At 45.3% G+C, this 27,683-nt stretch overlaps 2 protein-coding genes and 1 long non-coding RNA gene across 5 annotated transcripts in view; 1 reads left to right on the top strand and 2 right to left on the bottom strand.

Moving 5' to 3' along the window:
- Window positions 1-27,683, bottom strand: part of LOC143956208 (oocyte zinc finger protein XlCOF8.4-like) — a 216,423-nt gene that overhangs the window by 164,294 nt on the left and 24,446 nt on the right. The gene's annotated exons all lie outside the window — the stretch shown is intronic.
- On the bottom strand, window positions 3,331-26,610 carry LOC143956296 (uncharacterized). Of its 3 annotated transcripts, none has more exons than XM_077466510.1 (7): window positions 26,291-26,610; window positions 14,277-14,382; window positions 12,450-12,537; window positions 12,263-12,364; window positions 10,943-11,146; window positions 9,298-9,454; window positions 3,331-5,283 (listed from the first exon to the last, which is right to left on the bottom strand). In XM_077466510.1, the coding sequence occupies exons 1-7, from the start codon at window positions 26,341-26,343 to the stop codon at window positions 4,506-4,508; spliced, it is 1,488 nt and encodes a 495-aa protein (XP_077322636.1). In that variant the 5' UTR covers window positions 26,344-26,610; the 3' UTR covers window positions 3,331-4,505. The 3 variants fall into 3 exon arrangements, with proteins under 3 accessions (XP_077322636.1, XP_077322635.1, XP_077322637.1); XM_077466509.1 differs by having other exon boundaries at window positions 3,331-5,307; window positions 26,291-26,608; XM_077466511.1 differs by lacking the exon at window positions 26,291-26,610 and adding an exon at window positions 15,485-15,591 and having other exon boundaries at window positions 3,331-5,307; window positions 14,277-14,447.
- On the top strand, window positions 20,227-27,496 carry LOC143956411 (uncharacterized). The gene is made up of 2 exons (XR_013269911.1): window positions 20,227-20,728; window positions 25,609-27,496. It is a non-coding gene; the product is annotated as an uncharacterized LOC143956411 (long non-coding RNA).

Here is a 27,683-nt window from a genome sequence, read left to right on the forward strand (position 1 = left end):
TTTTTTTTTTTTTATTTGGATATTTATTATAGCAAAAAGTAAAAAAAAAATCATTTTTTTTTTTTTTCAAACTTGTTGCTCTTGTATATAGCGCAAAAAATAAAAACAGCAGAGGCGATCAAATGCCACCAAAAGAAAGCTCTATTTGTGGGGAAAAAAATTATAAAAATTTAATTTGGGTTCCAGTGTTGCATGACTGCGCAATTGTCATTCAAATTGTGGCAGCGCTGAAAATTGGCTTGGGCAGGAAAGGGGTGCAAATGCCCTGAAATTGAAGTGGTTAAAGTGAATTTTTTTTTTTTTGCGTTTGCAAAACCACTGCGCAAATACTGTGACATAACATAAAAAATTGCATCGATCGTCAGTCACACACACATATATATATATATATATATACACACACACATATACACACACACACATATATATATATATATATATACACACACACATACACATACATACACATATATAGCGTATAACACGCACCCCAACTTTAGGAGGGAATAAAAAAAAAAAAGAAACTTTTAGGAGGGAAGTTTAAGGAAAAAAAAAATTACATTTGAATGCCCATTAATGCAGCCTTGTCAGTGTCTTTGCCGTTTTAAAAATGGTGCTGCCGAGATACAGAGCGGATGTCCTGTGTATCTTGTCGGCTTTCGGCTATTTTTTGGCCGTTCTCGGCTTTCCACCAGCCGCCAGTGCGGCCGAAGATAGACGAAAGCCGCCAGGGAAACTGCGGGGGATCGGCGTATAACACGCACCCACGATTTTCCCCTGATTTTAAGGGGGAAAAAAAAAGGTTTGTGTTGTACGCCGATAAATACGGTATAGAAATATGTTTGGAGGTTATAAGTAATTTTCTAGCAAAAAAAATACTGGATTTACACGCTTGAAGAAAGGTGAAACGCGTCGGAAAGGTGGTTTTGTTTCATAGTTTGTCGCCATTACACAAGTGTGCACAATTTTAAAGCGTGACATGTTAGATATCTATTTACTTGGATCATCTTTTATATTTTACCCCAAAAAATTGGTATTGTGTTTTGTTTGCTTAACAATGCATTAAAGTGTATTCCCCCCCCCCCCAAAAAAAAACTGTATTTGAAAAACAAACGGTCCACAAATACCCTGTGACATAAAAAATGGTAATGACTGCCATTTTATTCTCAAAGGCCTCTCCTAAAAATGAAAAATAATTTGTATATAAAATCTGTGTGTGTGTGTGTATATGTGTATATACAGTGGTGTGAAAAAGTGTTTGCCCCCTTCCTCATTTCCTGTTCCTTTGCATGTTTGTCACACTTAAGTGTTTCGGAACATCAAACCAATTTAAACAATAGTCAAGGACAACACAAGTAAACACAAAATGCAATTTGTAAATGAAGGTGTTTATTATTAAAGGTGAAAAAAAATCCAAACCATCATGGCCCTGTGTGAAAAAGTGATTGCCCCCCTTGTTAAAACATACTATAACTGTGGTAGCCACACCTGAGTTCAATTTCTCTAGCCACACCCAGGCCTGATTATTGCCACACCTGTTCACAATCAAGGCATCACTTAAATAGGAGCTGCTTGACACAGTAAGGTCCACCAGAAGATCCTTAAAAGCTACACATCATGCCGAGACCCAAAGAAATTCAGGAACAATTGAGAAAGAAAGTAATTGAGATCTATCAGTCTGGAAAGGGTTATAAAGCCATTTCCAAAGCTTTGGGAATCCAGCGAACCACAGTGAGAGCCATTATCCACAAATGGCGAAGACATGGAACAGTGGTGAACCTTCCCAGGAGTGGCCGGCCGCCCAAAATTACCCCAAGAGCGCAGCGACAACTCATCCAAGAGGTCACAAAAGACCCCACAACAACGTCCAAGGAACTGCAGGCCTCACTTGCCTCAGTTAAGGTCAGCGTTCATGCCTCCACCATCAGGAAAAGACTGGGCAAAAATGGCCTGCATGGCAGAGTTCCAAGGAGAAAACCACTGCTGAGCAAAAAGAACATCAAAGCTCGTCTCAATTTCTCCACAACACATCTTGATGATCCCCAAGACTTTTGGGACAACATTCTGTGGACCGATGAGACAAAAGTGGAACTCTTTGGAAGGTGTGTGTCCAAGTATATCTGGCGTAGAAGGAACACTGCATTTCATAAAAAGAACATTATACCAACCGTAAAATATGGTGGTGGTAGTGTGATGGTCTGGGGCTGTTTTGCTGCTTCAGGACCTGGAAGACTTGCCGTGATAAAAGGAACTATGAATTCTGCTGTCTACCAAGAGATCCTGAAGGAGAATGTCCGACCATCTGTTTGTGTACTCAAGCTGAAACGAACTTGGGTTCTGCAGCAGGACAATGATCCTAAACACACCAGCAAGTCCACCACCGAATGGCTGAAGAAAAACAAAATGAAGACTTTGGAGTGGCCTAGCCAAAGTCCTGACCTGAATCCTATTGAGATGTTGTGGTATGACCTTAAAAAGGCCGTTCATGCTCGAAAACCCTCTAATGTAACTGAATTAGGACAATTCTGCAAAGATGAGTGGGCCAAAATTCCTCCAGGACGCTGTAAAAGCCTCATTGCACGTTATCGCAAACGCTTGGTTGCAGTTGTTGCTGCTAAGGGTGGCCCAACCAGTTATTAGGTTTAGGGGGCAATCACTTTTTCACACAGGGCCATGATGGTTTGGATTTTTTTTCACCTTTAATAATAAACACCTTCATGTACAAATTGCATTTTGTGTTTACTTGTGTTGTCCTTGACTATTGTTTAAATTGGTTTGATGTTCCGAAACACTTAAGTGTGACAAACATGCAAAGGAACAGGAAATGAGGAAGGGGCAAACACTTTTTCACACCACTGTATATATATATATATATATATATATATATATATATACACACCCTGTTTCCCCTAAAATAAGACCTAGCGCGAGTGTCGGTGATGGCTGCAATATAAGCCCTATCCCCCAAATAAGCCCCACCCTCTTTCCCCAAAAATAAGCCCTACCCTGAGAATAAGACATAGAAGGACTTTAACTAGGGCTTATATTGCAGCCATCGTCGACAATCACGCTAGGTCTTATTTTAGGGGAAACAGGGTGTATATATATATATATATATATATATATATATATATATATATATATATATATATATATATATATATATATATATATATATATATATATATATATATATATATAAAATGTTTTGGGGTTCCAAGCAATTTTCAATCAAAAAAAATAAAATAATAGATTTAAACTCTGTGTCAGAAGAAGGCCTGGTCTTAATGTGGTTAATAGTAGATGCAATAATAAACACTAAAGCCAAAATAATCCAAAAGGCATCGCTTTTATTTACTTGTAACCAAACTCCACCCAGCCACAAATCGATAAGAGGTGAGACTTTGACCACTGGATGGTGGACCAAGCAGAACACAGGCTGGGTTACGGTGACAGATAGGACAACGAGAGGCCGAGGCTGGATACCCCCCGGGGCTCAATGGTTATGGCTCAACACCCAACTGTGGGTGGAGTTTTCGAAAACATGCATGAAAAAAAAAAATAGAAAAGTATCGGCTTCCCCCCCCAATACAAGGTGTTAGAAACACATCTCTAATATACTTTAGAAACTACATCTGTATATAATACAAATTTCTTATTAGTACATAAAGCCGGGCTCCACCCATTTTGCATGTGCAAGAAGAACTACGACCACCTTGTCGCCTGCGATCCATCTTCCTTCCTTATGCCCATACCGGCTTTTTAAGTATCTACTGCGACTAATACGAAGAACTGTTGCCACTCCCCCATGCAAGACCTGATCGTTTCCCTAATGGGCACTTCAAAAGCCTGTACAGACTTGAGGGAGTAAAACTGATTGTGGATCTTGCCATTTCACTGCCTTATAAAGGTGCTATTTTCCAGGTAGGTGGAGCTACACTTTTAAAGTGCCATGTTTGTTTGTTTTTTGTTTTTTTTAAGCTGTAAATATGAATTACAAAAATAAAATAAAGTCTGACCAATGGCCTTTTTCTTTTCATTTAGAGGGGATGTCCACCAGTTTCCAGCCAATATCATTTTTTGTCAGTCTTGCTCCATTAGGCCCTTTGGGGGGGGGGGGGGGCTGTGCTTGTTACTATGGTGATGCATAGCTGTTGACGATTGCTACAACAGTACGTTCGGTCATTTCCCGCAGGGCCCGGCCAACACTTTCAGAGCCCATCCTAGCCTACCGATACAAGATGGCGGATCATAACTGGTCGCCAAGTGGATGTTTTTGCCCTTCTTCCCTGGAGGATCACCTCCCGCAGATGGGCGGACAACTCCTTTAAGACACGATGTGTCTATCCAGTTGGGCTGGAACAAGGAATCCGAATCGAATTACATGGCAGTTAATGAGGAGTTGGAAGGCTTGTTCCAAGCTCTGTTACGACCGCCAACTTTCGCGAGTCGGCAGTCGATAGTGCTGGTATCCATGGAGTGCAGTCTATTGATCATGCTCAAATTCACAGTTCCTGCATGTAAGGGCGTGGTGATGGTGGCGAGGTGGTGTACGTGTAGGCCGTCTCTCCGTGTTGCCCAGGATGCGAGGTTTGATAAGACGTGGAGGTGGATGAGACGTGGCTATACGAGGAGGAAGTAGCGGGAAGGTTGCCGTAAGAAGCCCTGTTGTACCGGGCCGGTGGGGTGGGCTGAGATGGCAAAAAAGCACCAGAAATGGAATGGTCGGAGTATTGGGTCTCAACAGAAGAAGGCGGTGGTGAGTTCTCATAGACGGAGCAGTCCACGAACTGGGAGACGATGTTCAAGACGCCAATCCGCAGGTCCAGCTTCCTGTTCTCCGGTGCCCTTCTAAAGTAGGGCAGCAAGCTTCTCAGAAAGGTGACGTCATCGTCATTCATGTTCTGGAAGAGATCAATCTCCGGAGGGCTTTCGCCAAGCATCTTCCTCTGCTCCTCATGGAACTTCTTCTGCTTGTCCTGCATGCTGGCCATCATCTCCATGATCTTGGACTCAAAGTCGTCCGCCGGCTTTAAGGCCATCTTGTGCTTCTTGGAGGTTTTGGAGGCCTTCGGAGCCGACGTTGACGGCTCTACAGGAATGTGGTAGATGGGGGCCACAGAAGGTGGCGGGATTGGGGAGATCTGGACAATCGGTGGTGGCGCTGCCTCCTCGGGTTCGTTAATCTCCGGCATCTCTAGGGTGTCGTCCTCGGTGATGGGTGTTCTTTGCGGCTCGGAATAGTCTTCATCGTCCTCGGTGTTGTTGGCATTCTTGCTTTTTCTGTTAAAGAGAACACATGTATACCTGTGTTTCAGTTAGAGGCATTCATCACCATTGATTACTTTTAGTTCTCCTAAAACAAGAATTGTGGCAGGCCCACGGGCCTGGGAAATGTCTTACCACTGACGTGGTCAATGGGCGTAAGAAACTATTGGTCGGTTTAACTCTCCAGCATCCACTGGATATTGAAATATTAGACAGACTGAACCCTTGCTGTAAATTCTAAAGCAATGGTCTCCAAACTGGGGCCCAGGGGCCAGATGCAGCCCTTTACTTGCTTTTATCCGGCCCTTGGGGCCTTATTCCCCACACCATCAGCAACAGTGTGGCATACAGTGCATCCGGAAAGTAGTGACCGTGCTTTACTTTTTCCACATTTTGTGTTACAGCCTTATTTCAAAATGGATTAACTTCATTATTTTCCTCAAAATTCAACAAACAATCCCCCATAATGACGTTTGTTTGAAATCTTTGCAAATGTATTAACTACTTCCCACCCGGCCAATGTACATATACGGCCAGGTGGGAGCTCTCTACTTCTGAGTGGACGTTCCTGAACTTCCATCAGAAGTAGGGGGATCGCGCCCCCGCGCAGTGGCGCGATCCCGATGCGCCCGTGTCACCCGGACACGACGCATCTCGGATCGGCAGGAGGGCTCTGTGATTGGCCCTCCTGATCACATGACGGCCTTGTCCAATCATGGCCATCATGTGATGTAAACAAACAGCCGGTTGCGAGGCAATCGGCTCCTCCTCTCCACACATGGAAGTCATCGCTGAGGAGAGCAGATCGCTGCCGCCGGCTGGTGATCAGTGAGTATGAGCTGTTTTTACAGCTTTTTACTCACTGATCACCAGTCTGGTGAAAACACACAACACACCACACAGTATAAACACAGTCCCCACATATGTCCCCATAACACACATGTCCCCAAATAATAAAAACACATGTTCCCCACATATGTCCCACTAAAATCACATGTCCCAGTGATTATCTGCACACATATGTCCGTGATCACCTGCACACATATGTACATGATCATTTGCGTACATATGTCCGTGATCACACAAACCAATTATTATACACTTAACCAAATTTTTTTTTTACCAAAGACATGTAGCAGAATACATTTTGGCTTAAATTTATGACAAAATTCGATCTTATTGGATTTCTTTTAAAATAGAAAGAAGAAAATATTGTTTTTTTTCCAAGTGTCCGCTCTTTTTTCGCTTATATCGCAAAAAATAAAAAATGGAGTTGTTAATAAATAACACCAAAATAAAGCTCTATTTGTGCGAACAAAATGATAACAATTTAATTTGGGTACAGCGTAGCATGACCGCGCAATTGTCATTGAAATCGCGAGAACGCTAAAATCTGAAAATTGGGCTGGGAAGGAAGGAGGCGAAAATGCCCGGTATTGTAGTGGTTAAAAAGAAAATAATCCCATGTATATAAGTATGCACAGCCTTTGAACAATACTTTGTTGAAGCTCCTCTCACGCCAATTACAGCCTCAAGTCTTTTTGCGTATGATGCTACAAGTTTGGCACACCTATTTTTGGGCAATTCTTCTTTGCAGGACCTCTCAAGCTTCTTCAGTGTGGATGGGGAGTGTCGGTGCACAGCCATTTTCAGAAGTCTCCAGAGACGTTCAGTCGGGTTGAAGTCTGGACCACTCAAGAACATTCACAGAGTTTTCCTGCAGCCACCACCCCAATCTGAGGTCCAGAGTGCTCTGGAGCAGATTTTCATCTATGAACAATGTTGCATTCGTCTTTTCCTCGATCCTGACTAGTCTCCCCGTTCCTGCTGCTGAAAAACATCCCACAGCATGATACTACCACCACCATGCTTCACTGTAGGGACGGTATCAGCCAGGTGATGAGCCGTGCCTGGTTTCCTCCAGACATGACGCTTGCCATTCAGACCAAAGAGTTCAATCTTTGTTTCATCAGACCAGAGAATTTTGTTTCTCATGGTCTGAGAGTCCTTCAGGTGCCTTTTGGCAAACTCCAGGTGGGCTGTCATGTGTCTTTTACTGTGGAGTGGCTTCTATCTGGCCACTCTACCATACAGGCCTGATTGGTGGAGTGCTGCAGAGATGGTTGTTCTCCTTGCAGGTACTCATTGCTCCACAGAGAAACGCTGGAGCTCTTTCAGAGTGACCATCGGGTTCTTGGTCACCTAAGGCCTTTATCTCTAGGAGCAGTCCTGGTGGATCCAAACTTCCATTTACGGATGATGGAGACCACTGTGCTCAATGGGACCTTCAATGCCCTCAGAAAGTTTTCTGTACCCTTCCCCAGATCTGCGCCTCGATACAGTCCTGTCTTGGAGGTCTACAGACAATTCCTTGGACTTCATGGCTTGGTTTGTGCTCTGACATGCACTGTCAACTGTGGGATCTTATATGGACATCATGTCCAATCAACTGAATTTACCACAAGGGGACTCCAATCAAGTTGTAGAAACATCTCATGGATGATCAGTGGAATTTCATAAAACTGAATAAAAAGTAAATTTACAAAAAAAAAAAAAAAAAGGCTGATCAGTGGAAACGGGACGCACCGAGCTCAACTTTGAGTGTCACGGCAAAGCCTGTGAATACTTACGTACATGGGATTTACTTTTTAATAAATTTGCAAAGATTTCAAACAAACTTCTTTTGCGTTGTCGTTATTCTGTTTGTAGAATTTTGAGGAAAGTAATGAGTTTAATCCATTTTAGAATAAGGCTGTAATATAACAAAATGTGGAAAAAGTAAAGCGCTGTGAATACTTTCCGGATGCACTGTAGTTGCTCCTACTGACACCAACAATGAAGCACTATTCTTCCCACTGACCCCAATGACGGGGCACCATTCCTTTCACTGACCCCAATGATGGGGCACTATTTCTCCCACTGACGCCAATGACAGGGCACCATTCCTTCCACTGACCCCAATGACGGGGCACTATTTCTCCCACTGACAGGACACTATTTCTCCCACTGACCCCAATGACGGGGCACCATTCCTTCCACTGACCCCAATGACAGGGCACCATTCCTTCCACTGACCCCAATGACGGGGCATCATTCCTTGCACTGACCCCAATGACAGGACACTATTTCTCCCACTGACCCCAATGACGGGGCACCATTCCTTCCACTGACCCCAATGACGGAGGAACCATTCCTTCCACTGAAACCAATGACAGGGCACCATTACTACCAAGGAAGGGACACCATTCCTTCTACGGACACCAATGATGGGGCACTATTCTTCATGTTGTCAACAATGATGGGGCACTATTTTTTTCCTAATGACGCCAATGATGGGGCTTTTTTACTCTCACTGATGCCAGGAAATGTTCTTCTCTCACTGGCCACAGTCTGCCCCGCCCCCCCCCCCCCCCTAAAGTTTAAAGGATGGTAAGCTGGCCCTTTGCATATAAAGTTTGGAGACCCCCTGATCTAAAGCCCAAGGTTTGCCCAGCCATGGAGTTGGCCAAACTGGACTGATGAACCTGTACTATGTGTAGCAGATACTTCTATTACAAGATGGAAAGGGTTGTACAAGAGCTTCATGTATGTGGCCCTCATTAAGCCTACAGCTTCCACTCCAGCCATTTAGGGACCGATGTCCTCAGGTAAGGCCCACAATAGGGAGAGAAGGTCTTAGATGATTGGCTCCCAGATGACAGTCACTCAATGTTGGGATTTTCTACAGGCAATGGAAAATATATTTAGATAATGGACAAGGAATCTCCACCTGGGACCTCCTTCACCAACAAGGTCTTTAGAGGACCACCATGGAGCACAAGTTTTGCCCTGCCATGGAGAAGACCAAACTTGACTGATGGACCCCCCCCCCCCCCCTCAAATGGCTTTGTCCATACCCACCACGATTTAGCCATTGTTACATAGGATATCCCCACGTGGCAATCCTTTCAAGGAGACCTAAAACCTTTCGGAGGTCCACGAAATGCAACCACCTCCGAGACCTATTGTGTTTGAGATTGCAGTACTTACTCCCGCATCTCCATGCTCCTCTTCAGGAAGTTGAGGTCTTTGAAGAAGACGTAGGGCTTCTTCTTCTGGCTCCCCGGCAGGCCCCTCCCCTGGCTGTCGTTTAGGTCCCTCCGATAGCGATCTCTCGCTGAGCGCCAACGCGTCTGAATGTCTTTTGCTGGAGGAGTAAACAGAGATAGAGAGAGAGAACATAGGTAACTAAGAGTGTGCCACAAGAAACAGCAAGCTGGCATCAGTTATAGAAAAGATGATTTTGGCATTAGTATAGGGAGGGGTTCTTTACAGTAAGAGTGAAAAAGCTGAAACAACCACATAAAGTTGCAACAGAAAAACCTAAAAAGGAACAAGCAAATAAACTTTTTGAACTATTTTTTTTTTCAAAATCCATACAAAGAACAAAGAGAACAGTTATGGAGAGCTTCTTTAGTTTGTATAGGGAGATCTTCTTTAAAGTAAGAGCAGTTAAGCTGTGGGATGCACAACCACATTGGGTGCCACGAAAACAAAAAAAAATAACCCGAGCTTTTACTGCCAAACACCATACATAGAAAAAAAAAGCAATAAATTGCATATGGAATTCTTGCTTTGGTTTGGGATGTGGCTCTTTTCAGTAACAGCAGTAAATATAGAGGATGTCCTTTTGTAGGGTCCTTAGGATAAAAAGTTGTCCCATGGCATTATAGATTTTACTGGTGGCACCTGTAAAATCTATAATGCAGTGGCACATTTTATCTCAAGGACCCTACAAAGTCACAAAAAAAAATCTGGAAGGAAGTTTTAATTGCAATTTAGGTAGGGGTTATTTTCAGTGAGAGCAGTTAAGCTGGGGGATACAGAAGTCCATAAGGTGTCACTATGGCAAATCAACAAGGGCTGTACAAAAGAGAAAAGGACATCAGCTGCATATAGACAAAAAGAAAGTGACAACATTCGTATGGGAAGAATCCTTTTTGGTGAGAGCAGTTAAGCTGGGTGGTGCAGTAGTGCATAGGGTGTCACTATGGCAAATCAACTTTTTAAGGGCTATACAAAGGACAAGAGGGCATCAGCTGCGTATGGACTAAGGGAAGTATCAACATTAGTTTGGGAAGAGTTCTTTTTGGTAAGAGCAGTTAAGCTATATGGTGCAGAACTGCATAAGCAAATCTAAATCTATAAAGAAACATCAAATTAACATTTTATTCCAAGGGCCATAACAATGGAGAGGGGGCATTTCAAATGAAACATTTAACTTTAGGGGCTATTTTCAGTAAAAACACAAATTGGCACCTTTAAAAATCTGAAATGTGATGGGTGATTAATTATGTATGCCAAGGGCCATACAAAAAGGACAAAGGAGACTTTAGTGGGATATGGAAGAAAGAAAATGTTATGATTTTTATGAAGGGGGTTCTTTTTGGTAAAAGCATAATGGCAAAATGAAAAAAGGACCAGATTATTTATTTATTTTTTTACTTTTTGCACGCGTTTTATTATTGATATATAACAGAATATTTGATTTGAGCAAACATCTGCTACCTTTGCGGGGTCAGGAAGGAAGGGCAAAACTGGCCAACTGTGTCCTTCGTAGAAGGGGGCGGGGTTTATTTGCCCTTCCTCAGGAACTGCGGGAGTTACATAGAAGAAGACCGGGTCCGATTCTCACCTCTCTGTTTTTTCTGCCGCTCGCTGAGGATGGCCCAGTCGGGGGTCAGCAGCGCACACACCTCGTCCCACACCTTCTTCTTCCGGTAGCGGTCGGAGTAGCGCGGGCACTCGGTGTCCCATAACTCTGGGCGCTCGTGGACCATACTGATCAGCTGCTCCAGGCTGATGTCCCAACGGGAGCTTTTCCCTTGGATCCCCTTTTCTGTTAGGAGAACAAGACCCGCAAGACATTGGTCAGCACCAGGGGGATGAAACGGCATTGTGGGAGGTCACCGATTAAGGGGTCAGCCGGGCCAGAGCCAGAAACCCCCTCCCCCACCACTGCTGGTTCCTGTGGGCCTCATTTGGGTCTCCCAAGATGGCAAAGAAACCCTGAAGCTATGCAGTAAGTAAAACGCCACTTAGAACTGAGGCCTGAGAAAAGGGCAGATTGTTTTAACCCCAGTACTATTATGCCAATGGCATAATATTCCAGCTAGAGATTCAGAGTCCCCCCCTTTACATCAGGGGGCCCCATCAGATTCCCCCTTATGTTAGGATCCCCCCTCACATCAGCGTGCCCATCAGGGTCCCCCATTACGTCAGTATCCCCCCTTACATCAGGGTGCCCATCAAGGTACCCCCTTACACCAAGGTGCTTCCTCTTCTTTCAGGGTGCCCTTCAGGGTCCCCCCTTACGTCAGGGTACCCATCAGATCCCCCCCCCCCCTTACGCCAGGGTGTCCATCAGGGTTCCCTCTTATACCAGGGTGCTTCCTCTTCTGTCCGGTTGCCTATCGGTCCCCCCCCTTACGTCAGAGTGCCCATTGGAGTCCCCCCTTGCCCATCCGATTCCCCCTTACGTCAGGGTTCCCATCACAGTTCCCCTCCCCTTAGGCCACGTTGTCCATCAGGGTTCCCCCTTATGTCAGGGTGCCCCCCTGTTATGTCAGAGTGCCCGTCAGGGTACCCCCTCTTACGTCAGAGTGCCAGTCAGGGTCCCATTACATCAGGGTCCCTATCACAGTCCACCCCCACTGCATAATTATGATTCACACATGAAGCATGAAGGAAGCTCTCACAAATTGACTTTTTATTTGTTCCCGATTAAGAACTGTGCAGTCATACTGAAGATAAGTGACTTTTTATTTTCTTCCCCATATGACTCATAGGGGTTTGTTTAGTAAAAAGAAAATTCATAGACATTCGTCCAGTGAAGCTGCGTTTACATTCGATCCATGCCAGCAGAAAACAGGTTCATTCATAACAAATATAGAGAGAAATCTGGAAATACTGCATTATGGCAACTAGATGGAGATAAGAATCATCTACTACTCACTCTGCAGCATGTGCATGGGGATCCCCTCATTCATACCCAGTGGCTCCATCTGCTCTTCCCCGAACTGACCCTCTACGTGTTTCGTCATGGTGTCTCCGGGGTCTGTGAATGAAGAGGAGAGTGAGCGGTATGAGAGACCCCAGAGAGGGGGATGGAGGGGGAACCGTCCTGGGAGGTGATCACTGACCTGCGCTGATCTCGGTGGGGATTTCCTCCTCTTTTATCTGAACGTAGATCTCCTCCTCCTCCAACTTCACCACCGGCTGAAACTCGTCCTGGAAAAGTCACAGCGTTCCATCAAATAGAATATATATAATAATGCTGACTTCTGTCTCGGGAGAGAGCCCTTTACATCAGAGTTCCCCTTACTCCAGGGTTCCCATCAGAGTCCCCCTCTCTACTTTAGGGTCCCCATTAGAGTTCCCCTTACTCTAGGGTCCCCATCAGAGTCCCCCTCTCTACTATAGGATCCCCATCAGAGTTCCCCTTACTCCAGGGTTCCCATCAGAGTCTCCCCCCCCCCGCTCTACTTTAGGGTCCCCATTAGAGTCTCCCTTACATCTAAGACTCCCTCAAAGTCCCCCTTATTTTAGGATCCCCATCAGAATCCCCCCCTTACTTTAGGATCCCCATCAGAATCCCCCCTTACTTTAGGATCCCCATCAGAATCCCCCCTTACTTTAGGTTCCCCATCAGAATCCCCCCTTACTTTAGGTTCCCCATCAGAATCCCCCCTTACTTTAGGTTCCCCATCAGAATCCCCCCTTACTTTAGGATCCCCATCAGAATCCCCCCTTACTTTAGGATCCCCATCAGAGTCCCCTCTTACTTTAGGATCTCCATCAGAGTCCCCCTTACATCAGAAACTCCCTCAAGGCCCCCCTCACTCCAGGGCCCTCATCAAAGTCTCCATCGGAGTCCCCCTTACTTCAGCATCCCCATCAGAGTTCCTCTTACTTCTGGGTCCCCATCTGATTCTCCCCTCCATCAGAGTTTTCCCTTATATCAGGGTCCCTGTCAAAATTCCCCCTTACAGCAGGATCATCATTGGAGACCCCCTTGCATCAGATTCCCCCTTACTATAGGGTCCCCTTTGGAGTCCCCTCTTACAGCAGAGTCCCCCCTTACTACAGTATCCCCATTGGCGTCCCCCTTACTATGGGGTCCCCATCAGAAATCCCCCTACTTCAGTGTCCAAGTAAGAGTCCCTCCCCCCTTACACGGTTCCCGCCAGGGTCCCCCTTACAACAAACACGGTTCCCGCCAGGGTCCCCCTTACAACACGGTTCCCGCCAGGGTCCCCCTTACAACACGGTTCCCGTCAGGGTCCCCCTTCCCCCTTACAACACGGTTCCCGCCAGGGTCCCCCTTACAGCAAACATGGTTCCCGCCAGGGTCCCCATTACAACACGGTTCCCATCAGGGTCCCCCTTACAACACGGTTCCCATCAGGGTCCCCCTTACAACACGGTTCCCATCAGGGTCCCCCTTACAACACGGTTCCCATCAGGGTCCCCCTTACAACACGGTTCCCATCAGGGTGCCCATTATAACACGTTTCCCATCAAGGTCTGCTTACAACATGGTTCCCATCAGGGTCCCCCTCGCAGTTGCCACCTTACATCCGGGTACCCATTACAGTAGAAACCCCTCCTTACTATTGGGTCCCCACGAAGATTCCCCCCTTACATCAGGGTCCCCATCATTTTTTCCATTACACCAGGTTAAAGTAGAGACCATGGACAGCCTGCGCTGATCTGAACCCTCGATTTTTGCACACTGATCCTAGCTGCAGGCTGAATAATATCTTGTAGTGGGGTAGATATGGTGCGTGGGCCGTAGTCTGGAGACTTCAGCTATAGGTTCAAGTGCTTGGGGGAAATACCACGTTATGGTCACTAGATGGAGCTGAGCTCATACGTATGTCCTATAATCCTCAGCACCATCTAGTGGTGATCATGCGGTAACACTCTTTTTATAAATGAATAACATTGAACAGTTCTATTGTACCCACCTGGAGGTCCAATGAGGACATGCTGTGCTCCTCTGGTTGGCCCTGATCCTTATCCATCTTGGATGAAGGCTGAGCGGACAGCTGACAGGACTCCGGGACCCCCGGGCTGAAGCAGAGAAGGGGGAGGCGTTAATATTTCCAACACCCCGGGTACAAAGGTGCGCTATTCATCTAAATAGACAAGGGAGGTTCAGATGTACAAAAAGCCGGCATAAAGAACCCCCCCCCCCCCAATCTTACTCCCTGCGCACGTGATTGGCTCACTTTTTGGCTGCACAGAGCTGGAGGCCAAGCGTCAGGCATCCTCTTCAGCATCTGTTGGCTGACTAGTAAGGAATTTTTCCTGGTGAAAATGCTGCTCTGTGATCCCTTCAGTGCTGACTGTAAAGGCCTTGGAATTCGGTTGAGAGGATGATCACCAAAAGTACAGCCTGGATCCCTTCTGGTCAAAGCAGATCACATGGCCAAATGCCCGGGTCTCTGAAAGAATGGCCAGTACTGAAGGGAGTCTGAAGCAGCATCTTCTCCACCCCCTTCCCCGGGAAAGGTAGACATGTCAGCCCGTTATTTGTTCATCACCCTGAGGCTGTTTAAGAGAAGGTGACACCGACCCAATGTACAGTGATCTCTATGGGGATACAGTATATAGTGATCTCTATGGGGATACAGTATATAGTGATCTCTATTGGGATACAATGTATAGTGATCTCTATGGGGATACGGTATATAGTGATCTCTATGGGGATACGGTATATAGTGATCTCTATGGGGATACGGTATATAGTGATCTCTATGGGGATACGGTATATAGTGATCTCTATGGGGATACGGTATATAGTGATCTCTATGGGGATACGGTATATAGTGATCTCTATGGGGATACAATGTATAGTGATCTCTATGGGGATACAATGTATAGTGATCTCTATGGGTATACAGTATATAGTGATCTCTATGGGGATACAATGTATAGTGATCTCTATGGGGATACAATGTACAGTGATCTCTATGGGGATACGGTATATATTAATCTCTATGGGGATACAGTATATAGTGATCTCTATGAGGATACAGTATATAGTGATCTCTATGGGTATAAAATGTATAATGATCGCTGGGGGGTACAGTGTATATTGATCTCTATGTGGATACAATGTATATTGCTCTCTATGAGGAAGCCCCTCCCCCTCAGCCCACACTCCTCTCACCCGTCCAGCGGTGGACTCTCCGCTCTAATTCCTCCGAATATGCTGAGAAGCGGAAGCAGATCCCGCCCCCCCTTTCCCGGCCGCTGATTGGCTGCACGCACACCCTCTTCTATGGCTGAGCTCGGCGTTACATTCAACGTATGCGAAGACCTGCGCGCTAGAGGCCGGTCTCTATCCTGACAGCGTGTCTCCTCTGGAGACTCCAACAAAATGGCCGACAACCCTCCACCGCTTTGCTATTACGATTAAATTCGAGCTGTGTTCATTGGAGGGGAAGGCAGCGCTGCTACAGGGCGGAGCACACTGGAAAATAGCATCTCCCTGTATAGTGACCTGGACAGGAGTGATGTCATATAGAGGTTACTGGCACCTCATTGGTATAGGAGACTCGAGTAGGAGGAGTTTTGTCATGTTGATCCCCAGAGCTGAAGATTAAAGAGAACCAGTCCCACCCGGGCCAATGAAATAATTCAGATCAGGCTATAAATATTTTGCACCAGAGTTCCCCTCAGACTAAGTTGGTCTTCAGATCCAAAGTCCTACTCATTTCTGACTCCCAGCCACAGAATCCTACTCGGATCTGACTCCCAGCCCCAGAGTCCTACTCATTTATGACTCCCAGCCCCTGAGTCCTATTCATTTATGACTCCCAGCCCCAGAGTCCTACTAGGATCTGACTCCCAGCCAGTGGCGTAACTAGAACCTTCAGGGCCCCGATGCAAGTAACCATGAAGGGCCCCCCTGAACCCCAGCCAGGGCCCTTCCCTACGAGTCCGGCAGTGGAACTCCAGGGCGTGGTCACAGGTATGACCTTTGTGAGCCCTGTAGTTCCACCACTGGTATCAGTAGTTTTTTATTATTTTTTTTTTTTAATTTTTAGGTGCCCCATTGGGGGACTGTCCCTAGGCAGGATGGGGTCCCCGTCCCCAGAAGAAATGAGGTCCTTTTCTCCAGGGCAGATGAAGTTACTGCCTCCAGGTGAGAAGGGGTCCCTGTCCCCACGTGAGAAGGGGCCCCTGTCCCCAGGGGGAGATGGAGGCGGTAAGTAATGGTGTGTGGGGGATGGGGTCCTCTCACTCACTATGACCAAGCTGCAGGCCGCGCACTCATCCATGTTGGCCTGGGCTCCATCCAGTGTGCTGGACGGGTGATCAGCATATTTCCCAGAAAGACCTTTCATCATCTGTGTATGATGGGGAGGAGGGGGGCTGGCAGACAAGCCTGCGGTGTCCTCCGGGGGGCTCTCATAGGGCTGCACTGCATCTGTGTGTTTAAAGTTTGTTTACCCGGGAGAAGAATGCAGTGCAGTGCAGTGTGTGGCCCGGGGGGGGGGGACTCTGGCTGGGGAGAACAGACATCGGACTGAGCGGCAATGCATGGAGCAGGAGAGGAGTACTCTGAGGAGCAAGCCGAGGACACAGGTTATGCGGGGAATGCACAACTAAAGAGCAGCCAGTGCGATAGTCGAGCATGGAGCTCTGCTAGTCACCCTCAACCTCCAGCCACCCGTGTGCATGGTGCACTGGTACTCCTAGCTGCCTATGCTGCTGCCGGCCATATGTAGAGGGGGCTGCATGGGCCCCCTGCAGCACAGGGCCCAGTTGCGGTCGCGACTGCTGCACCCCCTATAGTTACGCCCCTGCTCCCAGCCCCAGAGTCCTACTCGGATCCCACTCCCAGCCCCAGAGTCCTACTCATTTATGACTCCCAGCCCCAGAGTCCTACTCATTTATGACTCCCAGCCCCAGAGTCCTATTCATTTCTGACTCCCAGCTCCAGAGTCCTATTCATTTATGACTCCCAGCCCCAGAGTCCTACTCGGATCCGACTCCCAGCCCCAGAGTCCTACTCGGATCCGACTCCCAGACCCAGAGTCCTACTCGGATCTGACTCCCAGCTCCAGAATCCTACTCGGATCCGACTCCCAGCCCCAGAGTCCTACTTGGATCCGACACCCAGTTCCAGAGTCCTACTCGGCTCCGACTCCCAGCTCCAAAGTCCTACCCAGATCCGACTCCCAGCTCCAGAACCCTACTCAGATCCGACTCACAGCTCCAGAGCCCTACTCAGATCCGACTCCCAGCTCCAGAGCCCTACATGGATCCGGCTCCCAGCTCCAGTGTCCTACTCGGATCCGACTCCCAGCTCCACAGTCGTACTTGCATCCGACTTCAAGCTCCACAGTCGTACTCGGATCCGGCTCCCAGGTCCAGAGTCGTACTCAGATTTGACTCCAAGCTCCAGAGTTGCCCTCAGACCAAGATGATACTCAGATCTGACTCCCAGCACCAGAGTCCTACTGGGATCTGACTCCCAGCTCCAGAGTCCTACTGGGATCTGACTCCCAGCTCCAGAGTCCTACTCGGACCCGACTCCCAGCTCCAGAGTCCTACTCGGACCCGACTCCCAGCTCCAGAGTCCTACTGGGATCTGACTCTCAGCTCCAGAGTCCTACTCGGACCCGACTCCCAGCTCCAGAGTCCTAATCAGATCTGACTCCCAGATTGTAAGCTCTAGCGAGCAGGGCCCTCTGATTCCTCTTGTACCAAATTGTAATGTAACTGTAATGTCTGCCTTAATTTTGTTAAGCGCTGCACAAACTGTTGGCGCTATATAAATCCTGTATAATAATAATACTCAGATCTGACTCCCAGCTCCAGAGTCCTATTCAGATCTGACTCCCAGCTCCAGAGCCATATTCAGATCTGACTCCCAGCTCCAGAGTCAACCTTAGACCACGCTGATTCTCAGATCTCTGAGCTCCAGAGTTGCCCCCAGACTCAGCCGATTTTCAGATCTGACTTCCAGCTCCAGAGTCAGCCTCAGACTGAACAAAGGATTGTAAAACACATACAGGAATGTCTTACCTACATTAAAGAGAACCAGTCCCAGCAGGACCAATTCAAGAATCAGTCTATAATTATTTTGCTCCAGAGTCGCCTACAGACCTAGCTGATTCTCAGATCCGACTCCCAGCTCCTGGGTTTCCTATAGACAAAGCCGATTCTCATATCTCTCTGCTTCAGAGTGGCCCTCAGACCAAGGGGTTTCTCACATCTGACTCCCAGCTCCAGATTATAAAATCATATACAGAGATGGCCTTTCTCACATCAAAGAGAATGAATAAGCAGTATAGAAAGGACTTTGTGCTTCATGCTAAAATAACAAATAAATGAATGAATACTCAACTGTGCTCAAAAATGGCGCACTATCCCTTTAAGAAGTGAAAAATATGAAAGCAGCAATGTGCATAAGGTAAATGATGAAACGGAGTGAAATAAAGTGCTAAATTCCAAATCCAGTGTCTCAAAAATTCCTGTTATTTCACTGTTGTCCCCTTTACGCGTTTCATCATAATCAACGTCGCCAGCGTCCCCTTAGTTACGATGAAACGCGTAGGGTGGAGCCAGCAGTGTTCACCTAGATGGGATTTTTTTTTTTCAGCAAAAGTGGAGTTAGGGCGAGTTCACACCACATGAAGTCCAGTGCATTTTTGTTCTGCATCAAACACGCATGGAAAGTAGGTTATATGGTTTCCAAAGGCGTAGTTCACACCAGTGCGGTCAGTTCCAGGAAAAACAAGTAGAACATATTGCATTTTTCCTGCACTGGACTGTACTGGAACACATCAAAAACGCACTGGATCCTAGTATAGTGGGGGGCGGGGAAGCAAAAACACACCAGAACGCATTAAAAATGCAGAAACGCATCTGCAGTGCGTTTTTGTGGTGTGAACCAGTCCTTATTCTTTAAATGGACTTTGTTCACTTGATAGTTAATAATTTACCTTTCTGCATGCTACACTTTGCTGTTTTCATGTTTTCACTTTTTAACCACTTTCAGACCGGACCATTTTGCTGGTAAATGACCAGAGGTCTTTTTACACTTTGGCACTGCGCTGCTTTAACTGGTAATTGCGCAGTCATGCAATGTTGTACCCAAACAAAATTTGCGTCCTTTTCTTCCCACAAATAGAGCTTTCTTTTGATGGTATTTGATTGCCTCTGCGATTTTTATTTTTTGCGATATAAACGTAAAAAGACCGCAAATTTTGAAAAAAAATGATATTTTCTACTTTTTGTTATTAGAAAAATCCAATAAACTCAATTTTAGTCATACATTTAGGCCAAAATGTATTCAGCCACATGTCTTGAGGTGCTAAAATGGCAGGGCAGTACAAAACCCCCCCAAATGACCCCATTTTGGAAAGTAGACCCCCTAAGGAAATTGATAAGAGGCATGTTGAGCCCATTGAATATTTTATTTTTTTGCCTCAAGCGATTGAATAATGACAAAAAAAAAATATTTTTTTTTTTTTACACAAAGTTGTCACTAAATGATATATTGCTCACACATGCTATGGGCGTATGTGAAATGACACCCCAAAATAAATTCTGCTGCTTCTCCTGAGTACGGGGATACCACATATGTGGGACTTTTTGGGAGCCTAGCCGCGTACGGGGCCCCGAAAACCAAGCACCGCCTTCAGGCTTTCTAAGGGCGTAAATTTTTGAGTTCACTTCTCACTACCTATTACAGTTTTGAAGGCCATAAAATGCCAAGATGGCACAAAACCCCCACAAATGACCCCATTTTAGAAAGTAGACACCCCAAGCTATTTGCTGAGAGGCATGTTGAGTTCATGGAATATTTTATATTTTGCCACAAGTTGCGGGAAAATTACAAACTTTTTTTTTTTTTTTTTTAACAAAGTTGTCACTAAATGATATATTGCTCATGCATGTGACATGGACATTCACTGTACTGTTCATTTAAGCACAAGAGACTCCATTTTGTCCTCCTTTGCTTTAGTGTTCTGTAACCTTCACCTAACACACAGAAACCTCTCCTACTAAACACTCTCTACTCCCCCCTCCCTTCTCACTGTTTTACTTTTGCAATTGTTCTATTCGCTAGCTTTTAATAATATATTTCTATTTGTTTAGCTCTTAATAACATATTTCTATTTGTTAGTTTTTAATAACATCTCACACCACCCCTTTCTTATCTATGTATAAAATAACATGTAATAATAAATTTTGACACTGAACGGACATTTTAAACACAGTGATTGAGTCCTGTGAATCTGTTCCTGCAGCTGCAGTATTAACTTTGTTTTAGAGTCCCAATCAGAAATCAGTCATAACAGTTTTGGCGAGCCAGCCAGGAGATTGGCAGAGTTTCCAGAAGGAACCGCGCTTTGATCTGGATCATCGGGAACGCAGACATCTAAATGCCGGCTAGGTAAGCTGTCCTTAAGCTTGCTATATTTCTGCCTTTCCTATGTATCCTATCTGTCGGTTCTCAAGGAAACCAGACCACTCTCGGACCTTTCTGGTTGGGTAACGTGTGTGTGTGAATGTGTTTGTGTCCCCCTTCACGGGCTGGACTGTGTGTGGATAGGGAGAATCCTCTGCAGTTCCCTGCGTTGACTCCTTGTGGGCGACCTGGGTCAGAGGCGCATGGTAGGGTCAGATAAAACTCAGAGAAGAGAAGAGACGAGGAGGGTCTCTTAATGAGTGTTTTGTCTATTGTCATAAACCCCTTCTATCCACGTAGATAAGTGGAGACTTTTCTTGTAAATCTGCAGATTTGCTGTACTATTTGTTTTAGAGGCAAGAGTGTATAGGCACAGATAGAGAAGACTGGCCAGTCATTATGGGCATTAATTTAAGTAAGAGAATGAAGGGAGAGAAGCCTTCAGAAAATGCCCAGCGCAAGATGAGCGCTAGAGAATATATGAACCGAAGGTACGGTTCCGCCTATACTGAGCCCCTAGATAAATGGGTAGAATGGACAAAAGGAACAGCTAAACCTTTAAAATCTGAAGGGACTTTTGATTTACAAGTATGGCAAACTTTTCTGCACGATTATGGCCCACTACTGTGCAGTGAAGGAACGTGGAGAATAGCTTGCACATGGGAGACAGAAGCTAAAGTAGCAAATCAAACTGGCTTGATGGAGATGTTTAATAAAAGTACTGCCCAAATTTACTACGTTTGGCCAGAAGACTCTGTAGAGGAGGACCCCCCACCTTATGTGGCTGCCAGTTTGGCTTTAAGGGGTCCACGCACAAAAGCAAAAGAATTAGATTACATGGAACATACAAAAGATGAGCTGGGCAATATAGTAGAGAGCAGAGGTTTAACAGCCCCATATCAACCTACAAAGAGGGATTTGGCTCGAATCTTAGAAACAGATGATTGGCATAAATCCAAAGGCACATATGCAAAACTAGATCTCTCTGAACTTAAGGCTTTGGCCAGACAAAGAGAGATAGAGTCTGAACTTCCGGAGCAAACCATAATTTCCAAATTGTGGCAGCAAGATGAAGAGAGAAAGAAGGGAGATGCCGCCCCTTCTGCCCCGGTCATAGATCAATCTGTTGCAGTTTATCCTGTCAGAACCCAATTAGTTTTTGAAGGTAATGCTGTTGACAGTAAGTCTCAAATTAAATGGCATGTACCTTTTAGTCCCCAAGATATGAGATCCATATTAGAGGGATTGGGAGACCCTAGAAAGAATCCAATTGGGTTTGCAAACAAACTTAGCGCTGCACAGGAAGCATATGAGGCTTCTGCTACTGACATTCATCAGCTTCTTATTAAAGCAGTGGGAAGCAACATGTCTGGTTATATACTTAAAGAATGTGGTGTAGACATCAAAAATCTAGGTAAGATGGTTAGTGGACGGGAGGTTTGTGAGAAATTGAAGGAAAAATTGCCCCAAATATATGGACAAACCAGACATGCTGAATTTATGAATGCCAAGCAAGGGAAAGAGGAGGCATCAGGGGCTTATTGGAGGAGGTTAAGTGATATGGCTGAGGAAGCAGGCATTAAAATAGAGGAAGAGAAGGCGGGAGAAACTGCAAGTCCATCTACACAACTGGTGAAACAAAGGTTTCTTGATGGTTTAATACCCCAGTTGAAAGAAAAGTTGTTCACAGCAAGGCCTGAGGCAGGCAATATGTCTATTCGAGACGTCCTGCCTATCCTGTTATCCATAGAAAACAGGATTAACCAAAAAGACAGCAAACCCAAGGTTATGTATGTGGGGAAGCAGAGAGGTAGAGGAAGAGGTAAAGGCAATGTCAGAAATCGTGGCAATCGGGGACCAATCATATGCTACAATTGTGATGGGGAAGGACACATAGCCAAATACTGCCATCTTCCTGACCGTAGACTGGAAAAGAGCTCAGAGGCACCTCATGCTGATCCCAGTTCTCTGCCAAAAGCAGTGGATCAGGCATAGGAAAATGGCATGCCAGTATCAATCATGTTAAATAGGGGAGACAATGGTCCCGAGGCCAGAGTAAAAGTATTTTTACGAGAACTCCCCTATCCTGGAGGAGAAACAGAATTAACCTGTTTAATAGATACTGGTGCAAGCCGAAGTGTTTTTAATATAGAGGACTTACCTCCAGGATTATTATCTACAAATGTTATCTCTGGTGTTGGCCTAACCGGGACCTCTACTGATTTGGTTGAGTCCAAGCCACTTAAACTCAGGCTAGGACAGCAAACAGAAATTGTCACTAAAGTGTTAGTTTCAGACACAGTTCCTACCAATCTTTTGGGAGCTGACATTTTGAATCAAATTTTAGCAAACATAGACTACACTCCTACAGGAGTCCAAGTGGTCAGTAGTCTGTCAGGAGAAGTTTTAAATACTGCGTGTGGAGTATTTTTAATTCAAGACTCCACTCCGCCATTTCCACCAGAATTGAAAGTGATTCCTGCTGAATTATGGGCCACCAGCAAATATGATGTAGGTCTGCTGGATTGCACCCCAGTCATGATAAAAATTAAACCAGGAGCCCATCTCCCACAGATTAAACAGTACCCACTGAGTATTGCTCAGATTGAGGGGATAAAGGATCAAATCACTCAGCTGAAAGCAGCAGGGGTTGTTGTACCAATTAAGTCCCAAGTCAATACACCCCTGTTCCCAATTGCAAAGAAGCCAGACAAGAAGGGTGGGCAGGTGACATACCGCATGGTGCATGATTTGAGAGCCATTAACAAAATAATTGAGGCAGATACCCCGATTGTGCCCAATCCCCACACTTTACTAAGTGGAATACCTGCCTCCAGCACCTGCTTTACAGTGATTGATCTTGCAAATGCTTTCTTTTCGGTGCCTCTGCACCCAGATTGCTGGCATATCTTTTCGTTTACCAATGACGCCCAAAAATTAGCATGGACAAGATTGCCCCAAGGCTGTGTGAGTAGCCCCTCTGAATATAATACTGCGTTAAAGCAGGTATTGGACCAATGGTCCCCCTCACACCCAAACACAGTCTTGCTTCAGTACATAGACGATTTGCTTATTTGTTCTGATACAAAAGACATTTGTAGCAGAGAAACCGTAAGCCTTCTCATGTTTCTCTATAACAGTAACAACAAAGTTAGCAAAGATAAGCTACAATACTGCCAAGAGAAAGTGATCTTCCTGGGTCACTGCATTTCACATGGAATCCGTCACCTAACCCCAGATAGAGTTAAAACTCTACAAAAATTTGAAAAGCCAAGAAATGTACGGCAACTACGTGCCTTCCTGGGGTTAGTGGGATATTGTAGGGACTGGATTCCAAATGCATCAGAACTTATGGCTCCTCTATATGAGGCTACCACTAGAAACCCTTTCGACCTCACATGGGAAAATGAATTGCAGATGAAGGAGCTTATTAAAATTTTGTCTGAAGCTCCCGCCATTGGACTTCCTGACTATAATAAGACTTTCTCGTTGTTCTGTCATGAAGTCAATGGATTTGCTGCAGGTGTACTCACCCAGCTACATGGAGACAAACAGAGGCCTGTGATGTATGTATCAGCCTCATTAGACCCTGTCATTAAAGGCTCCCCCAGTTGTATGCGAGCCATAGCAGCCTGCATTTTGCTGCTAGACAAAGTAACTGAGCTTGTACTAGATTCTGCTCTGATCCTGTATGTGCCACATGCAGTACAGGAAATCATGAATCAAGTAAATACCAGACATGTGTCTGCCAGTAGATTTGACAAGTACCAGTCTGCTCTTTTTGCTCCATCGAATTTAACAATCAAACGGTGTGTTACTTTAAATCCGGCTACTCTTCTTCCTATAATTGATGAGGAAGATGCAACAAATGGTACTGATGTAGAATCAGAGAGTTTTTCTCATGATTGTATGGCTCTGATGGAGGTAGAAAGGGCCTCTGTCACACCAGCAAAAGATGAGCCTTTATCAGATTGTGACACACACTTATTTGTAGATGGTTCCAGATTTTACACCGATGATGGTCAGCCACACACAGGTTTTGCTGTAACTACTACAGACACCATTTTACACCAGGAGGCATTGGCACCCCAGATGTCAGCACAGGAAGCGGAGTTGTGTGCTGTAGTCAAAGCATGTCATCTCCTAGAGAATCAAAGGGGAAACATTTACACTGACAGCAGATATGCGTTTGGAATCGCTCACGATTTTGGGCCTATTTGGAAAGCACGGAATTTCCTGACTAGTGCAGGGAAGCCAGTGAGACATGCAAAACTCATAGAGCGGCTATTTGAGGCCTTTCAGAAACCAGCAGAAGTTGCCATCTTGAAGGTAAAAGGGCATGCAAGGGGAAATGACATGACAGCCAGAGGAAACGCTTTAGCGGACCAAGCGGCAAAGGATGCTGCCCTTATGGCATTGGGAGTCACACCCACTGTAGGGGTCGCCCAGGTAGCGGGGACAGATTCCCCTCATCAAGAGCAGTGGGATGTAGAAACTCTAATTCAGTTGCAGAACCAGGCCCCTGATGAAGAGAAGGATAAGTGGAACAAATGTAATGCTACCCAAAATCAGCAGGGCCTGTGGAGCGCTGACAACAGGTGGTGTCTACCCAGGAGTTTGTACCCAGTTTTAGCACAACTGGCACATGGCGTCAGTCATCTTGCTAAGGGCGCGATGGTGGCACTTACTGACTGCTATTGGATAGCACCTGGATTTAGTGCATTTGCAGCCAGGTTTTGTGCTTCATGTCTCACTTGTGCTCTGTACAATGCAGGGAGGCCTGTCCATGTTAGAATATGTTCAGATTTTGCAAAGAACTTTGAATAAAATACATGAAGGTGTTTATAAATCTATCCCCGACCCAGATTCTGTTTCAGGTATTCACAGAATCCAACCAGGTGACTGGGTGGTGGTCAAGCGACACGTCAGAAAGCCGCTAGAACCAAAATTTGACGGACCACATTTGGTGCTTTTGACAACCGGTTCCGCAGTCAAGTTGGAAGGAAAGCCCTCCTGGATTCACGCCAGTCACTGCAAGAAAATCCTGAAGTGATGATATCCTTTGAAAAAATGATGATGTTGTTCTTTTTCTTTTTGTTGTTTGTGAGAACTGAGACATGGAAACATAACCCTTTCATACAAATGTTAAAATTGTATGCAACCCATAGCAACGCTAGTGACTGCTGGGTGTGTTCTCACTTACATCCCCAAACAGGAACAATACCCATGATAGCAATGCCTCTCAAATTCACTGATCTAAACAGGACCAGAATAAATGGCTCATACATCGTCTCCACAGCTAATGAGCACAGATCAGTAACTTTGATGGTTTCGAAACAGATAGACACTCCACAGATTTGTTTAAACATTACATGCCCGTTTAACACTAAATGTACACGGTTGGGCAATTCAGATTGCACCAGGGCAAAGATTACAGTTTATGGAGGAAACCATGGTCAATATTATTATATCCCAGATCCAGAACTAAATAGAACCCTTTATAGTACAAATTGTTCACAGTTCCCAATATGTGAAAATATCGGTTACCTGAGATTCCATGTTATTGCTTCCAGTTTCTTAGGCGCAGGCATACCGTCCATACGTAGAGGGTTATATTATATATGTGGAAATAAAGCTTACGCCTGGCTTCCTGCTAATGTTACAGGTACATGTTATATTGGGAAGTTAGCACCTGCTTTGGCTGTTCGCAAAGATACAGTGCGAGCAGATCAAAGTCCAGAATACCCTTTAGTGTTCAAAAGAGAGCTGTTCACTGAAGGCGACATGGCATGGTCATGGTTCCCTTCCTGGACAGGATGGGGAATTGAAGCAATGAAAAGAATAAATAATTACACTAGAATTGTAGATGAGATTATTAACCTTACTACCACTGATATAGGTTTATTAAGTGAAGAAATGGCTCAGATTAAAAAAGTAGTATTAGAGCACAGATTAACGCTGAATTTTCTCACTGCAGCTCAAGGTGGGATGTGTAAGTTATTTCGCACCGACTGTTGTATATACATTTCTGATAATGAGGACATTATAAAAGGACATCTTGCTAAGATAAGAGAACTACAGAATAAGGCCAGAGATATTGCTAAAGATGGATGGAACCCCTTTAAGGCTTTAGGAGGTTTTGGTGACTTTTTATATGGTATAGCAACATGGTTACAGAAACTAGGCGCTTACATTGCAATGTTCCTATTTCTCATATTTGTCATTTACTTCCTCATCAGGCTGTGCCTCCGTGTGACTCCCCGCTGTACTGACAAATGGTCCACCAGCCCTGATGAACCCATTATTGTGAGAAAGTTAGGAGAGAGCTGAACAGGACGCCGTCTCTCTGCGCCAATGTAACAGGAGTTACCAGCAATCGGCTGAATGTAACGCGGAGAAGAATGGTGTCAAATAAACAAAAGGAGGGAAATGACATGGACATTCACTGTACTGTTCATTTAAGCACAAGAGACTCCATTTTGTCCTCCTTTGCTTTAGTGTTCTGTAACCTTCACCTAACACACAGAAACCTCTCCTACTAAACACTCTCTACTCCCCCCTCCCTTCTCACTGTTTTACTTTTGCAATTGTTCTATTCGCTAGCTTTTAATAATATATTTCTATTTGTTTAGCTCTTAATAACATATTTCTATTTGTTAGTTTTTAATAACATCTCACACCACCCCTTTCTTATCTATGTATAAAATAACATGTAATAATAAATTTTGACACTGAACGGACATTTTAAACACAGTGATTGAGTCCTGTGAATCTGTTCCTGCAGCTGCAGTATTAACTTTGTTTTAGAGTCCCAATCAGAAATCAGTCATAACACATGCCATGGGCATATGTGAAATGACACCCCAAAATAAATTCTGCTGCTTCTCCTGAGTACGGGGATACCACATATGTGGGACTTTTTGGGAGCCTAGCCGCGTAT

Source organism: Lithobates pipiens, unplaced genomic scaffold (assembly GCF_037356315.1).
Source record: "Lithobates pipiens isolate NorthernLeopardFrog02 unplaced genomic scaffold, aLitPip1_a1.2 Scaffold_35, whole genome shotgun sequence".
NCBI lineage: Eukaryota > Metazoa > Chordata > Amphibia > Anura > Ranidae > Lithobates > Lithobates pipiens.

Bases quoted from the DNA above. Each gene is read 5' to 3' on its own strand.
- LOC143956296 (XM_077466509.1), bottom strand. From the start codon at position 26,343: ATGGACGGTATGCCTGCGCCTAAGAAACTGGAAGCAATAACATGGAAT. The intron at 12,365-12,449 runs GTCAGTGATCAC...CTTCATTCACAG, and splicing joins CCCCACCGAGATCAGCGCAG to ACCCCGGAGACACCATGACG. The intron at 11,147-12,262 runs GTGAGTAGTAGA...TTCTCCTAACAG, and splicing joins CCCCATGCACATGCTGCAGA to AAAAGGGGATCCAAGGGAAA.